Below are 15,550 nucleotides of genomic sequence, written 5' to 3'. Positions count from 1 at the left end.
TTCTTTTCTTTTCGGTAGCAATGTGGATTGAACTCAGGGTCTTGCACACACTAGGCAATGTTTTAAGAGTTATATCCTAACCCCTCAGTGTTTTCCTCAGTGCAACCTTCTAACTACTTCTCAGCAAATGTCAATGATGACATTCTATTTATTAACTTATTTCTTTATATAAAGGAATGGACCCATGGTCTTGTGAATGTTATATACAACTGTGTGCAAGCACTGTACCAATAAACTATATTTCTAGACTTAAATGATGTACATATATATGTTTTATGAAAATAGTTAAATTAGTAACAAAAAGTCTAAGGTGGACCAGTGAAATGGCTCAGCAAGTTAAAGCACTCACCCTCACAAGTTTGATGACCTCTTTGATTCCCGAGAACCAGCCCCTGAATTTTGTCTGCTGATCTCCTAGTATATGGGTGCCATGTCATAAGCAGCAGCCCCCCACCCTACATACAAAATTCTAACATATCTGAGGTTGGTATTGTTTACTTCCTTTTATATTTCAGATTTCTAAGTTTTCTTCAATGAACACCATGAAAGACACTGCTCCACAATCAACAACTTCAATTTTTCTCCATTTCAACAGAATCTGAGGACAATTTTGTTTAGAGAGCAACTCAAGAGTAGTTTAAGTTAATCACAGTAAGTTTCTCTCAGAAAGGATCAATGCAGGTGTGTGTGTGTGTGTGTGTGTGTGTGTGTGTGTGTGTGTGAGATACTTATGGCTGACATGAAAACACATCACTGGCTGTGAGTCAGATGAGGGAGTTAAAAAAGTGTTAGGAAGACTACTGTATCTTAAAAACTGGCATAAGAAACACAGCCACCTTTTTAGCCTTTGGATATTCTTGTTGGAAGTTGTGGTGTATGTGGTTGCTGCAGACATTCTGGTAGCATGAGGAAAAAAATGGCTATCTGTCAACATAGCAGAAAAGCAGAAGAGAAACATAGTAGGAGCTTGTGTGTTTAAGTAATGCTAAAATCTCCCCTAAAAATTCTTAAATGGAAAGAAAATAGAGGGTGAGTGAGATGGCTCCGCAGGTAAGGTGCTCGCTGCCAAGTGTGACAGTCTGAGTTTGGGCCACATGGAAAAAGGAGAACTAACTCCCAAAAGCTAAGTTCAGTACACAGTAGCATGTGTGCCCATACACATCACATACACAGGACAAATAAATGTAAACTATAAGGAAAGACAAGAGAAGAAAACAGGAGCCAAGGCTTGGCAGTTAAAGCACTTGCTGTGTCAACAATTCTGGTGACCTAAGTTCAGATTCCTAACAGCTACATAAAAACTAGGAGTAGCAGAGAGCATCTGTGACCCCAGTGCTGGGAAGGAAAGCAAGGGCAGACAGAAGCAGGTCCCTGGAGCATGCTGGCCAGTCAGTCTAAGCTGCAACAATAAGCTCCAAATTTCAATTGAGAGACCATGTCTCAAAAAGTAAAATGGAAAGTGACAGAGGAAAACACAGTTAATGTCAACAGACCTCTGGCTTCCACAGGCACGTACAAATACAAATGCAAACACAGGAATGCACACATACATATATACTTCATACTCAAAAAAAGATAGCTTACATTTTCAAATTATGTTACATGTAGCCAGATGCATCTTGAGGCAAGTATATGTTATTTTGTAATTAAGAAAGAAAAGAAAAAATTCAAGTACCCATGCCCTACCCCACTGAGAACAAATAAAGCACACTGACAATAAAGATTGTGTGGTTAGAGCCAGGCATGGTGGTGCACACCTGTGATCCCAGCTCTTGGAAGACAGAGGCAGACAAACGTCTGAGTTTGAGGCCAGCCTAGTCTACATAGTGAATGCCAGGCCAATCGGGGTGACATAGTGAGAGCCTTCTCCAAAACAACAACAGACAACTTAATGCCCTCTAGTTAAAAAATTCCTCTGTGCACTCCAAACAGTCTCAACATTTTTTTTTAATTTTTTAATTTTTGTTTGTTTGTTTGTTTTTTTCAAGACAGGGTTTCTCTGTAGTTTTGGTGCCTGTTCTGGAACTAGCTTTTGTAGACCAGGCTGGCCTCCAACTCACAGAGATTTACCTGCCTCTGCCTCCCGAGTGCTGGGATTAAAAGCATGTGCCACCACTGCCTGGCCCAAACAGTCTCAACATTTAAGAGAACAATTTTCCATACTGCATTTAGTCAGAACTCTTCAAGAAGGGGTGAAGGAAAGTGCCAAAGTGCTTGTCCTGTTTGTGTCTTTTAAACTAGACTCTATGACTTAAAATTATCAGCTTCAGGATTAAACTTATAAATCCTTAATGAGAATTCTTCATAAACCTCTTTAGCATTAGCCAGGCATGGTGGCACATTCTGGAATCGCAACACTTGGACAATAGAGACAAGAGGATCAGTAAATCAAGGCAAGCCTTGGTGATGTGGTGAGTTTGAAGCCAGCCTGAATTACATAGGACTCCACCTCAAAACAAAACAAACAAAAAACTCAAGAGCAAGAGAGACTGCTCAAAGGTTAAAAGCACTTGCTGCACATCCAGAAGATCTACTTTCAGTTCCCAGAACCCTCACAACCACTTGTAACTACAGTTCCAGGGGATGTGATGCCCCCTTCTGGTCTTGTTGGGCACCTGCATACATGTACATTCATGTACACACATGTACACACACACACACACACGCATGCGCATACACATACACACATAAATCTCTTTAAAAAAAAACCAGCACCAACAAAAATAGATCTTTACTGTCCTCAGATCCCTGTGACATAAAAAACATATTCTTTTTAAAAAGCTTTTCCTGGACTCATTGATTTTGATCATCCCCCTACCCCCACCCTAAGACAGGGTTTCTCTGTGTAACAGCCCTGGCTGTCCTGGAACTAGCTCTTAGAGACCAGGCTGGACTCAACTCACGGAGATCCACCTGCCTCAGCTCCTAAATGTGAGGACTATAGGACACACCACTGTATCTCACTCAGCACCCTGCTTCTGAAGCCCTATGAACTAAGAAGTTTGTACTTTATTAAAATGGTTACTAAAAGGGGAAAAAAGGAGACTAGAAATAGGTTTCATCATTTAAGAAGCTGAGGCAGGGATTTCATGAGCTTGAAACAAGTCTAAACTATATTGTGAGTTCTAGGCTAGCAAGCAGTACAAAGTGAAACCCAGTCTCCGAAATCAAACAAAGCCAGTTTGGTGGTATGACGGGATAAACAGGAGATCTACTTATGTCTTGGCTACACAGAAAGCTTGAGACGCTAGCCTGGACCACATGAGATGATCCCAAAAAACTTCAAGAAAGCATGTAAATAAAAAGGAAAAGCAGAATGAACAAAAGGGAGGGGAGGGGAGCAGAAGAGAACCAGAGGAAAGGAACGTACAACATGAGAGAGACCATTTGTAGGCCACAAAAGCCTATATTTTACAACTTGACTCTTTACAAGAATAAGTCTACCAACTTTAAAAAAAATGTCTTCATTCATATGTATGTGTGTGTGATCTGTGAGTGTATGCCTTGTGTCTACAGGTGCCTGAGGGGAAGAGAAGAAAATTCTTTGGCACTAGACTTATAGGCAGTTGTAAGCTACCCAACACGGGTGCTGGCAACTGAGTCCTTTTCAAGAACATGCCCTGAAGCCAACAGTGTGTCACACACTTTAATTCCAGCACTTGGGAGGCAGAGGAAGGTGGGTCTCTGTGTTCAAGGTCAGCCTGGTCTACACACCTACACACAGAGTCTAGGATAACCAGAGCTATGTAGAGGAAACCTGTCTTAACCACTATCCCAGGAGGGAGGTAGGAAATGTTCTTAATTGCTGAGTCATCTCTCTAGGTCCAAAGTCTGCCAATTATTGGTATACACTATAAAGATCTATGTTCCCTAACAAATACTGAAAGTATGCCAGACTAAATTTCATGGTGGGGATCTAGGCTCTGCTTAGCAGAGTCCCGTGCTCACAGCATCGGGTAGTGTTCAAGATGTCATTGGGGCTGTGTTATCATCTGGAGGCCTAATTGACTGAAAGTCTATATCCAAGCGCATTCCAGTTCTGAGAAGTTAATTCTGTGGAGCTAGAGATTGAGGGTTCTCTGTTCTTACTAGCTTTGGAGTATAGGGCACCATCAGGTCCTATAGTCAGTCTATCAGCTTCTTGAGGTCAGCCACAACTCCTTGCCATGTAAGATTGTTCACCAGAGCTAAAATAAACAGTCTGGTCAGGGATATATTAAAAAATTTACATAGATTCGGTAATATAATGATGCAGTCACATCCGTCACTATTGCTACACATTTGTTCAATAAAGCAAGTCACACATACCAGTCATAAAGTGTGTAGTGTTCATGAAAACAAGGAAAGGTATCTCCACTTAGTAGCAATTTTTTTAAAACTGGTGACATTTTGGTGACCATGTATATAGAATAAGAAATAATAAAATCCATTCTTTCAATCTAAAAAAACTATGTTCCTATGTTGTTATAGATAACCTGGACTGCATATATTATGTTTAGTTTCTGTGGCTCTGTATGTGTTCAGGTGTGAATTTGTTGTGAAAGTCTAAGGCTGACACTGGTGTCTTTCCCAGTACATTTTCCTACTTTTTTGAGACAGAAGCTCTCACTGAGCCCTGAATTCAACAGGCTAGTCTGACTAGTCAGCAAGCCTCAGGGTTTGTCTGTTAGCCCAGCAATGAGATTACAGGTGTACTCTGCTGGCCTATATTTACATCTGATAGGGATCTAGACTCAGTTCTTTATGATTTCCACCAACTAAATTATCTCCCCAGTACCACTCACATACATTTTCATGTAAGTGAGGCCTTCCTTATCATGATCTACATCACCGTCTTTTAACACAGAATGGGGTTAGAAATATTTTTCTCAAGTAAGATATCTGGAGTAAAGGAGTGAAGAAGTTGGGGGAGGAGGTTCAGTGAAATGGCTCAGCAGATAAAGGTGCTTGCTACCAGGTCTGATGACCTGAGTTTGAACCCTGGCACCCATAAGATAGAAGAGAGAAACTCCCAAAATTTGTTCTCTGATTTCCACATGCATGTCATGGTATAATCACCCTTACTCCCAAATAAATAATGTAATTTGTAAAAAGTTGCCTAGGACTGGAAACCTGATTATCTTGGCTCTGGTACTTGTCATCTGTATGATCATAGTGGGCAGTTTAAAAGTTGATGTTGAATCTGAAGAAAAGATGATCACTGGAGACTGGAGATGAGATTCAGCTTATACAGTGATTGCCTAGGAAGCACATTCTCCTTAGTTAAATCCCCACCACTACCAAAAACCAGGCACGGTGGTGTATACATGCCTGTAATCCAAGCATCACTAAGATGGAAGCAAGAGGATCAGAAATTCAAGGTTATCCTTGTCTACACACGGAAGTTTGAGGATAACCTGGGGTACTTGAGACCCTGTCTAAAACTTTAAGAGACTTTACTGTATAATATTTCACATGTTTTTCATACTTAAAGTCATTTAACATTACAAAAACTCATTTATGAAACTCTAATTCAGAAATGTCTAACAAATGAATTAATGAATAAATAGCTGGAAAGAGAATATACTGTACAAGTTTGTCTGTAGTCAATCCTACTTGTCTGTAGTGAATGTCAACACTGCATATAGAATAAATATGCTTACTGCCCTAATAATTTGAGTTTTGTCTCTATTCCAGATTAATCTGTTGCCTAGAAATACCTGGTAAACTGAAATAATCCTAAAATCAAGTCTATCTTTGGAATGCTGTTCCACTACAAATGTGTTTACAAAGATTATTAAGGAATTTCAGAGAAAAACCTACTTCCTGACCTTGAAAAATACATTAATAAAAAATTGGTAAAGTCCAAGTTTTAACAACTAATATTACTAACCTAGAAATCATTTGATATTTATAGATTGTAGCAAACAAAGTGCTGAGTGCATTGTTTTTAGAGTTAACAAGAGTTATATGAAAAACTTACTGAGAAATGCTGAAGCAGTTCATCCTTTTCCTCCTCAATGAATCCTCCAACTGTGAGTGCTTTGGGGCGGTGGTCCACTACCATGTGATTTAGTGAGCCCCTCCCTCTTCCTCGACCTCGGCCTCTTCCTCGACCCTGAGAGGACATGGTTTTTCCTCGTCCCACAGGTAAAATACCTAATCTTGCAGCCTAAATCACAACAAGCACATTGCTATATTATTAAACCTTCATTAAATAAAGAGAAAAATCTATTTTTTGAGATGTTATATAAGTTAAATCTCACCTCAACTTGTAACTGACTGAGCTTTTTTCGTAATTCTGTTGTGTCTTCTCCTGAAGAGAGTCTCTTGTGGAGATCCAGTTCAGTGTCTAGTAGCTCCTTCTGGGCCTGAGAAAAGTTAACAGTGAAAAGTAAACACTAAGATCTTATTCAGAGCATTACAGCTATACAACGACAGGCTTCTGAAAAAAACAGGACAGAAAAGACATGGGTGCTCTGAGGAAGTAAACCTTCATAAACATAATACTGCATACACAGCCAGCACAATGACAGTATTTATCAATTTTACACAACTGTGGCTCACACCTATAATCCCAGGCCTCAAATCAGAGCCATCTCAGGTTACAGAATGAAACCCAGTTTTAAAATGATTAGTTAATTAAATAAAATATAAAATAGTATAAAGAACAGTACAGAATTACTTTCAGATTGAACTTTCTAAGTATCGCCACTCCTTTCTGTAACAGATAAATCACTGGTCTTCGGGTAGCTATGAAGATTTGCCTTCACATGCTCTTTATTTTTTATTATATGTATTTGTGTGCATATCTATATGGGGGTTTGCATAGTGCTCAAGGAGTCCAGAAGAGAGTGTCAGATTCCGTGGAAGAGGTAGCTGGAAGCCACTTCATGTGGCTACTGGGAACCAAACTTGGGTCCCCTGGAAAATAGTAATCGTTCTTAATTACTGAGCTCTTCTTCTCTAGCCTCATGTAATTTGCAAAAGGCACAGGCCAACCTAGGCTATAGAGAGACCCCCGTTTCAAATAAACCACACATATAAACAAAGACACCTCCCCAGAACAAAAAACGACCACATCTTCCCTGAAAATTAAACAAAGTTTTAGGTCTTTAAACATATAAAAGGCAAATCCGGCAGTTCATTAGGGCTGGTGTATATGTATACGTATACTCATTGGTACAACACCTGTTTAAAATGCACTTGGGCTGAGGTCTACTCGAGCACCAGCATCTGTTTAAACTTATAGCATCAGTGAAAACAAATTATTCTCTAATGGCCTGATTCTCTCCTACTAGTCCAGTAGTAACTTCACCAGCTGGTTCAGGGGCTGCCTATGGGTCGCACTCCACTTTCAAAGTGCCAAGCACATCACAGATGTTCTGTAAGTTTGCTAGAGGAGGAATGCAACTGGATACCTCCGTCTTTGTCTTTACTTTGGATGGTGTGGAGACGGCAGAAGACGTTTTTAATTCATCTTTCAATTGTGAGATCTTCTCTCCCAGTTCTTTCAACGTCTTCATTATATTTGCTCTTTCTTCTGGTTTCATGTTTTTGTTTTTTTCTAGCTTAGAAATTAGCATCTACAAAATAATCAGAAAAAAAGTAAGTCTAAACTAAGCAAATTTAAGCCCTAAAGCTCTACTACTATAACTTTGTAAATCATTTCTATATGATATTTCAGAATGCAAAGGATGAGTTCTTACTCTACCTTCTGGCATTCTATTTGCTTTTCCAACATTTCCTGCTTTTTTTTCCTCATGTCTTGCTGTAACTTCATTGCTTCCTGAATAAAGGAAAGAAGGAAGTTAGTAATGGATTTAAAAAAAAAAAGAATCAGCTAACAATAAACATTTCTTCTTTTCTGAAATGGATGTTCCCTCCTCCATCAAAATCCGATGAGCGCAGCAGCTGGGGTGGGACGTGGCTAGTACACGGCTATAATCTCCAGACTGAAGGGAAAACCCAAGGAGAGCCCATCTAAAAAGCAAAAAACCTAAAAGGAAGCCTTTGAATAACTTTCCCAATAATTCCAGTACAACTGTAAAATTTACATCTATACTTTGTATCTTAAAGAAAAAGCAAATTATTTTCACTTTCCAGTATAATAGGCCAAATCTTTATTTCTGAAGTTTAAAGTTTTAAATTATGAGATATGACTATAAATTGCAAATAATCAGGATTTTTTTTTTTAAATTTTTCAAGACAGGGTTTCTCTGGGTAGCCTTGGAGCCTGTCCTGGAACTCACTCTTATAGACCAGGCTGGCCTTGAACTTAGAGAGATCCACCTGCCTCTGCCCCAGTGCTGGAATTAAAGGTGTGCACCACCACTACCTGGCTTCAAATTTTTTTTTTTTAACTTGGAAAATGTTGTTTCTACATTCCTGTGAATTAAATCTTTCTATGGAGGCAATACATATAAACATCTGTTTCTGCCAGGGGTTCGGGGTGGCGGTGGCACATGTCTTTAATTTCCTCCAGCACTGGCAGAGGCAGGCGATCTCTGTGCATTTGAGGCCAACCTGGTCTACATAATGAGTTCCAGGACAACCAGGGCTATATAAACCAATAAATAAATTTATTTTCTATGTAAACAGCTTACACCTAAAACAACAGTTACTCCAAGCTGAGTCATATGATGAACCATAAGCATGTTATACTTAGGAGAAACATTATCTGACTTTAAAAAGGGAATTGGAGGGCTGGAGAGATTGCTCAGAGGCTAAGAGCACTGGCTTCCAGAGGTCCTGAGTTCAATTCTGAACAACCACATGGTGGCTCACAACCATCTATAATACGATCTGATGCCCTCTTCTGACATGTAGGTAGAATACTGCATACATAATGATAAATAAATAATTTATTTTTTTTTAAAGGGAACTGGAAAACCCAGGTCTAGCCAAGGGGTAGAATACTTATACTACCACTTATACTTATAGCATGTGCCAGGCCCTGGGGTTCCATTCCCAGCCTCATCCCACCCACCACCAAAACAGAAAGAAAACTGTCTACTTTTCTTCACTGAATGAATGAAAATAAAAAAAAAAAAAAAAAAAAAAAAAAAACACCAAAATGTTAGCCAGGAATGGTGGTGCACACCTTTAATCCCAGCACTCAGGAGGCAGAGGCAGGAGGACCTGAGTTCGAGGCCAGCCTGACCTACAAAACAAGTTCCAGAATAACATGGCCCACACAAGAAATCCTGATTTGACCCAACCCCCTACCCCCACAAAAAAAGAAATGTAACATATGGAAAATATTAGTGGTTATAGCTCGGTGTACTTAAGGCTCTTGTTTTAATACTCATAACCAAAAGAACAATCTATTCCTTGGATTTAATGTGGCTACTAAAGGCAACTGTCGAGCCTTTTTCAGTTTGTTCATCATTTTTAAGTGTATTAAATGAAGAGAAAGTACAGCATGTCATAGCTATCGCTCTACAGCAACACAATGTAAAGGTATTGTAATGCACTAACAGGCACAAGAATGGAGGCCCTTACCTGTTTCTTCTTAAGAACTTCTTGAACATCATGAGATTTAGACCCTGAACAAAGTTTTGAAGGTGTCTTTAAGTTTGAGGAGCTGTAAATTGGTTTTGTATGGCCTGGAGTAGAAAATACCTTTAAAAAAAAAAAGGAAAGGATGTTTTCTTTATTATTTATTATGTACATGTACACCTGTAGGCCAGAAAAGGGCACCAGATCTCATTACAGATGGTTGTGAGCCACCATGTGGTTGCTGGGAACTGACTCAGGACCTTTGGAAGAGCCATCTCTCCAGCCTTCTATATAGTCTTAAAATTCATTTTGCTCAGTTCACTATGCCCTAAAATACATTTCATGGTGTACACTTTATGGTACATTAAAAAAAAGTATTCCTTATTTCTTTGTAAAGTTAAATGCATTTTACTGTATAGATATATGACATTTTATGAAACCAGTGCCTTGTTGATAGACATTTGGGGATTTTCAGAATTATAAAAAGCATACAATTAGTACTAGGATATATACGTGTACTTACATTCTTAAAAAGATTATATTACATATATAATTTTTGCCTAACATTGCCAAATTTCATTTCATGAGAGTTGAATTATCTAGTATTTCCATTAGCATTTAAGTCTCAAGTCTACTTAGAATCTAATTATGTAATTTTTAAAAACAGAACATAATTTTATCTTTTCCATATGGCTATCCACTTATACTAATAGGATTTATCAAAACACCCATTATTTTCTTCACTAATCTGATACTAGCTATTTAATATAATAAATTCCTTTAGCAATGAAGTCTATTTTAGGCTTTCTGTTCTGTTTCACTGGTCTGTTAATTCCTGTGCCACCATCAATCTGTTAGAAACAAACCTTATAATATTTTTTTTAACTATTCTCTATCACTTTCATTTTTCAGAGTTCCTCTGGCTGTCTATAATAACCATCATACTAGAGTTATTGAACAGATATATTCCAAAAGTAAAAGTAGGACATTCAACACTTGATTTTCACAGAATTACCTTCACTGATTTAAGATTTTGATTTTAATTATTTATTTTTAATTTAATGTGTTGCATGTTTCTGTGTGTGAGCCTGTGCATATGCATGCAGTGCCCACAGAGCCAGAACAGGGTGTCAGTTCTCGGGAGCAACTATCGGCTGCTAAGGGTGCATGCTAGGAACCAAACTCAAGTCACCTTTTTTTTTTTTTTTTTTAAAAAAAGGGTATTTATTTATTATGTATACAATATTCTGTCTGTATGTCTGCACGCCAGAAGAAGGCACCAGACCTCATTACAGATGGTTGTGAGCCACCATGTGGTTGAGGGAATTGAACTCAGGACCTTTGGAAGAGCAGGCAATCCTCTTAACCACTGAACCATCTCTCCAGCCCAACTCAAGTCACCTGTAAGAGTCATTTCCCTAGTCCTCACTAGGTTCTTAATTATATCTAAAAGGAAAAATGAGAGCCACATGTGGTAGTACATGTCTTTAATGTTAGCATTTGGGAGCCTGAAGCAGCAGGACCATGAACTTCTAGAAGTCAGCCTGGGGACAGATCTCAAAAAATGGGTGGTGGTAATGGGGGTGGGAGGAGACTAATAAGGATAACTACCTAACAATAAGCACCTAAAAGTTAAAATTCTCTAATTTTTAGATAGCTCTAATTAAAGAAAATTAACCAGCTAATTCCTAACTGAGCTATGGAAATTGGAAGTACACTTCAGTCAAATGTCATGCTTCTCCTGTTGAAAAAGAGACTATTACCCCTTAATGGTAATGAATTTTTATGCCATTGAATGAAAGACTAAATAGACATGGAAATCACAGGAATGCATACCGGGCACTCATCTCCAGAACCACCAGACTGATTTAGTAAGTGAGGTGTATCACTCTGGTTAGTACTTGCATGTCCAAGACGGTGTTTAACAGGAACTTTGTTAAGAACATAGGCACCAGAGGTCTGTGGTTTGCTCATCATCTGCAAGTACAAAATAAACATCTACGTGATATAAGTTTAAAAACACACCCAAGAATGATTCAAATTTAAGATAAAAGTTAAAGTTGAAATAAGGGAATGCTTCGATTATCTGTAAGATTGTACATTTTTAGGAATTATGAATATACAAATGGTCTTATTAACCATATTGTTTTGGATATCTAACACAGGTCCTAACTGTGAGGAAATCAATAGTATAGCATGTATTGAGTGTGCACAAGTCCCTTGATTCAATCCTTAACTCCTAAAATACGTATTTCACAGTAACACACACACACACACACACACACACAAACTGTTGGTAACTTTAAAAAAAAATCTTCTCTTAAGTATACAATGTTTCAAAAACAGGTTTTTGTTTTGTTTTTATTTTTCCAGTCAGGGTTTCTCTGCGGCTTTGGAGTGTGTCCTGGAACTAGCTCTTGTAGACCAGGCTGACCTTGAACTCACAGAGAACTGCCTGTCTCTGACTCTTAAGTGCTGGGATAAAAGGCGTGCGCCACTACTGCCTGGCGAAGATAGGTTTTTTAACAGTATAAACAGGGAAATAAAAAGATAATCTTTGGCTACATTTTTCACCATTCATCCAACATCTTGGACAAGTATTCATTCACATTTGGGTCCGAATACCAAACAAAACACAAACAAAAATATACGGTTTAGATGCTAAGGAGCAGGTTGAGACTATATACTGTAAGGAATATACATGTATATATTTTTCAATGTTATGAAGTAGGAATTTGCTGTGTAGCATAGGCTGGCCTCAAACTCAGCAGCCTTCTGCTTCAGATGCCTGCTTGCTTTTGTTTTTTCATCAAATGCATTTACCCTAACAATGGTAACCTAGATGAAAATTATTACTATCAATATCTGAATGGCTCTAATGCACAAAACAGCTCTAGATTCAGAATTTAGTGGTAGACGTTACATATGCCTCGCTGTAGATACTTCTTAAGCATCAGATTTCAAAGGCTCCTATCTAGAGACCAATTCTGTTCTACAGGCAAAGCTAAACAAGTTAGACCTAGGCGAGTCACGCTGCTCTGTTACAGAGCAGCTCTCTTAGCTTTAGAACATTGCAAAGTCCTCTGAAGCAGATTCCTGGGCATTTCCTAGAGGAATTGATTCAGGAGATGAGACGGCTGGGTAAAAGCTCAATTAGAGTTTAGATCCCCACAGCCACATAAAAGCCACCTATAATCCCAGTACTTAGGAAGAAACAGAGGATCCTCAGGAAAATGGTCAAAATTGGCAAGCTCACGATCCAGTGAGTCCCTGCCTCAGTAATAAAGTGGAAAGGATTGACAAAGACACATGGTGTCAAGTTTGGGCCTACGCCCACCCACATCACGCACCTACCCATGCCCACACCAAATAATTACTTAGTTAATATAAGTAAGGATGGGTGAGATCTAAGAATCTGCACTTCTATAATAATGAGGTCTCAGAAAACCAGATGATGGTAGTTTATTTATATATTAAACCATGAACAACTCTAATGTGAAAGGTGTCAGGGCTGTGAGTTGGAAAATACTGTCTGGGAAGTGAGACTAGAGTGTTAATTAGTAAATATGATTACCTTCTGGATACCTCCATGGACTGACGCGGGGGAAGACTGGGTTACCATCACCTGCTGCGGATGAAGATGCTGTGGCAGGCTATGGTGCTGCTGTGAAAGGTGACTCAGGGTGTGCTGCTGTTGCAGGAGGAGCTGTGCTGGGGACTGGAGTGCTGGTTGCTCATTGTTCTCTCTATGCCACAGGACTCGAATGAACCGATTGTTCAGCACTGCTTCGGTGCTTGAAATGGCTTTTCTGGCCTCCTCATTGGTAAGGTATTGGATAAGTGCTGCTTCTGGATCACCCTTAAAAGCAACCTTTAAAGAAAATAATGGGAACAACTTAAACTTGGATAGTAGTTAAATATGTGTGGTCCAGTACTATGAACTAAATTATGTGCCTCCAAATCCTTATGAAGAAACCCTAGTCCTCAACAGAGAACAGGATTAGGGGCAGATTCATATTACATGGAGTACTGCATTTGTGACCATAACTATTTCAGTTAAGGTAGCCTTCTGAGAAAAGGAAGGGGTCTCCATGGCTCCTTTCCTTCCTCCTCTTCTCCTTCTATGCTATATGAAGACAGTGAGAAACCAGGTGTCTACAAGCTAAGAAGGCATCCCTCTGAAGCAAATGAGTACAAGTAGCATTAAATCCCCAGAGTTACAGGCAGTTGTGAGCCACCCAATCAGGATGCTGGAAACCAAACTCAGGTCCTCTGGAAGAGCAGTTCACACTCTTTAATTGCAAACTGTCTCTTCTACATTAGAACAAATTTCTATTGTTTGTTTATTAAGGCTGTGGTAGTCAACATAGTATCTGAGAAAACTGTTTTACACAGCCACCCAGTTCTTTTTCTAAATGCCATAAAGAATAATGACAGAGAACTTTTAAGAGAAAAAGGACACAAATTTAAGGACATGAAATTTTAAACTAACATGTAAGTATACTCAGTTAAATCATCACTTCTAATCACAAATTTATAAAGTCAAACTTCCAAAAAATTATACTGTCACTACAATTGATCTGATCTTGGATATGTCAAAAATCACAGCTTCTTAGATAATAACATTATAATGGGAGGGAGTGGTTCATTTGTTCAGACCAAGGCCTCTGGACAACAACAATAAAAACAACAGCAACTAGTTCAGTTTTCAGGAAGGAGCTACGGGAAAGAATCAAATGAATCCTCAAGAACAAATACAACTAAATAATTCCATTATATACACATATACTGGATATATAATAGAATACACTGATATATAAAAAAACACATCACTTTGTAAAGATGTCAAAATTACCACTGACTCTAATCAAGAACTGCTGGTAATACTTTCTAAGACTCACAGCACACATGCATTCTGTAACTGATAAAGCCAATTTACCTGGATATTAACTATGGTTCCAAATTTGCTGAAGTGTTCGTTGAGCTTGGTAATGTTGTTCAATTCCTGGGGGATTTTTTTCACTTCTAATTTTGTGTTTGTATACTGATTCTTCCGCAAGAACCCTGGTTTACTTTGATTGTTGTTCCCTTGCCTGAAACAAGCATTGATAAACCTTGGTTAATTCTCCCACCTTCCTTTCCCTCCCACCCCCCACCCTCAGCTTTTTTGATACAGGGTTTCTCTGTATAGCTCTGGCCATCCTAGAACTCGCTATGTACACCAGGCTGGCCCTGAACCCTGAGATTTGCCTGTTTCTGCCTTTCAAGTGCTAGGACTAAAGATGAGTACCACCATTCCCAGCAAAGGTTAATGATAATTTTAACTGCTTTATTAACAAATGAAACAATACAAGCATCAATTACATATTTCAAATAAGCCAAACCATCTTACTTTCCCAGCCAAGGCTTCTTTGTAAGTGGTCCTTCCAAACCACTAATAGCTCTCTTTCGACTCTCTGGTTCCAGGACTACTCTGGTGATGTTGCTATTAATTGAAACAGGAACTGGTGGTTCAGTCTGGATGACAATATTAGCAGCTGTTGAAAACAAAAATTTCCATTACTATATTTTAGGGAAACTAAATGACTGGGTTATTTAGTCTAAAACTAAAAGGCCCTGTGGACAGCATTCATTTACTACCATTTCCTATTTTTGTTTTGTTTGAAGAAAAAGATCACTGATCTCCTATGTCAGTTTTCCAAAGGCTGGTTTTAGGGGCATGCACAACTGTGTCTAGTTTACCACTTTCTTCTTAGAAATATCTATCAGCAAAAAAACCTCCACATTACTCTTTACATTCAAAAAGTTAAAATGCAAGCTTAAAACCTCAAAGGCAATCCAGTATGATGATTAACTCAAGCATAGATCATCAAAGAATGAAAAAAGTTATTGGAAAAAGTAAGACATTTATTTTATATATGCTACCATAATTTTACTTACTTTTTATAATATAAATATATAATAATTACTGTCTTTGACAAGGGATCAAATAGTACTAGAGATGTTATATACCTCCTGTCATTATCCAACAAGATGTTCACATCATAAAGAATCATGACTTTCTTTCTTT

At 38.5% G+C, this 15,550-nt stretch overlaps 1 protein-coding gene across 2 annotated transcripts in view; it reads right to left on the bottom strand.

The window, feature by feature from the left end:
- Positions 1–15,550, bottom strand: part of Rbm27 (RNA binding motif protein 27) — a 69,482-nt gene that overhangs the window by 5,788 nt on the left and 48,144 nt on the right. For both annotated transcript variants that reach the window (XM_005356041.2, XM_005356042.2), the window contains 9 exons: positions 14,873–15,017; positions 14,420–14,573; positions 13,055–13,351; positions 11,317–11,457; positions 9,484–9,603; positions 7,694–7,768; positions 7,401–7,565; positions 6,246–6,350; positions 5,963–6,151 (listed from right to left, as the gene is read on the bottom strand). In XM_005356041.2, the coding sequence (XP_005356098.1) occupies positions 5,963–6,151; positions 6,246–6,350; positions 7,401–7,565; positions 7,694–7,768; positions 9,484–9,603; positions 11,317–11,457; positions 13,055–13,351; positions 14,420–14,573; positions 14,873–15,017 (1,391 nt within the window). The remainder of the gene's footprint in view (positions 1–5,962; positions 6,152–6,245; positions 6,351–7,400; positions 7,566–7,693; positions 7,769–9,483; positions 9,604–11,316; positions 11,458–13,054; positions 13,352–14,419; positions 14,574–14,872; positions 15,018–15,550) is intronic.

The sequence above is a fragment of the Microtus ochrogaster genome, chromosome 18 (genome assembly GCF_000317375.1).
Source record: "Microtus ochrogaster isolate Prairie Vole_2 chromosome 18, MicOch1.0, whole genome shotgun sequence".
Lineage (NCBI taxonomy): Eukaryota > Metazoa > Chordata > Mammalia > Rodentia > Cricetidae > Microtus > Microtus ochrogaster.
The sequence above is the reverse complement of the archived record's forward strand: the minus strand, read 5'-3'. Positions and strand labels throughout refer to the sequence as shown.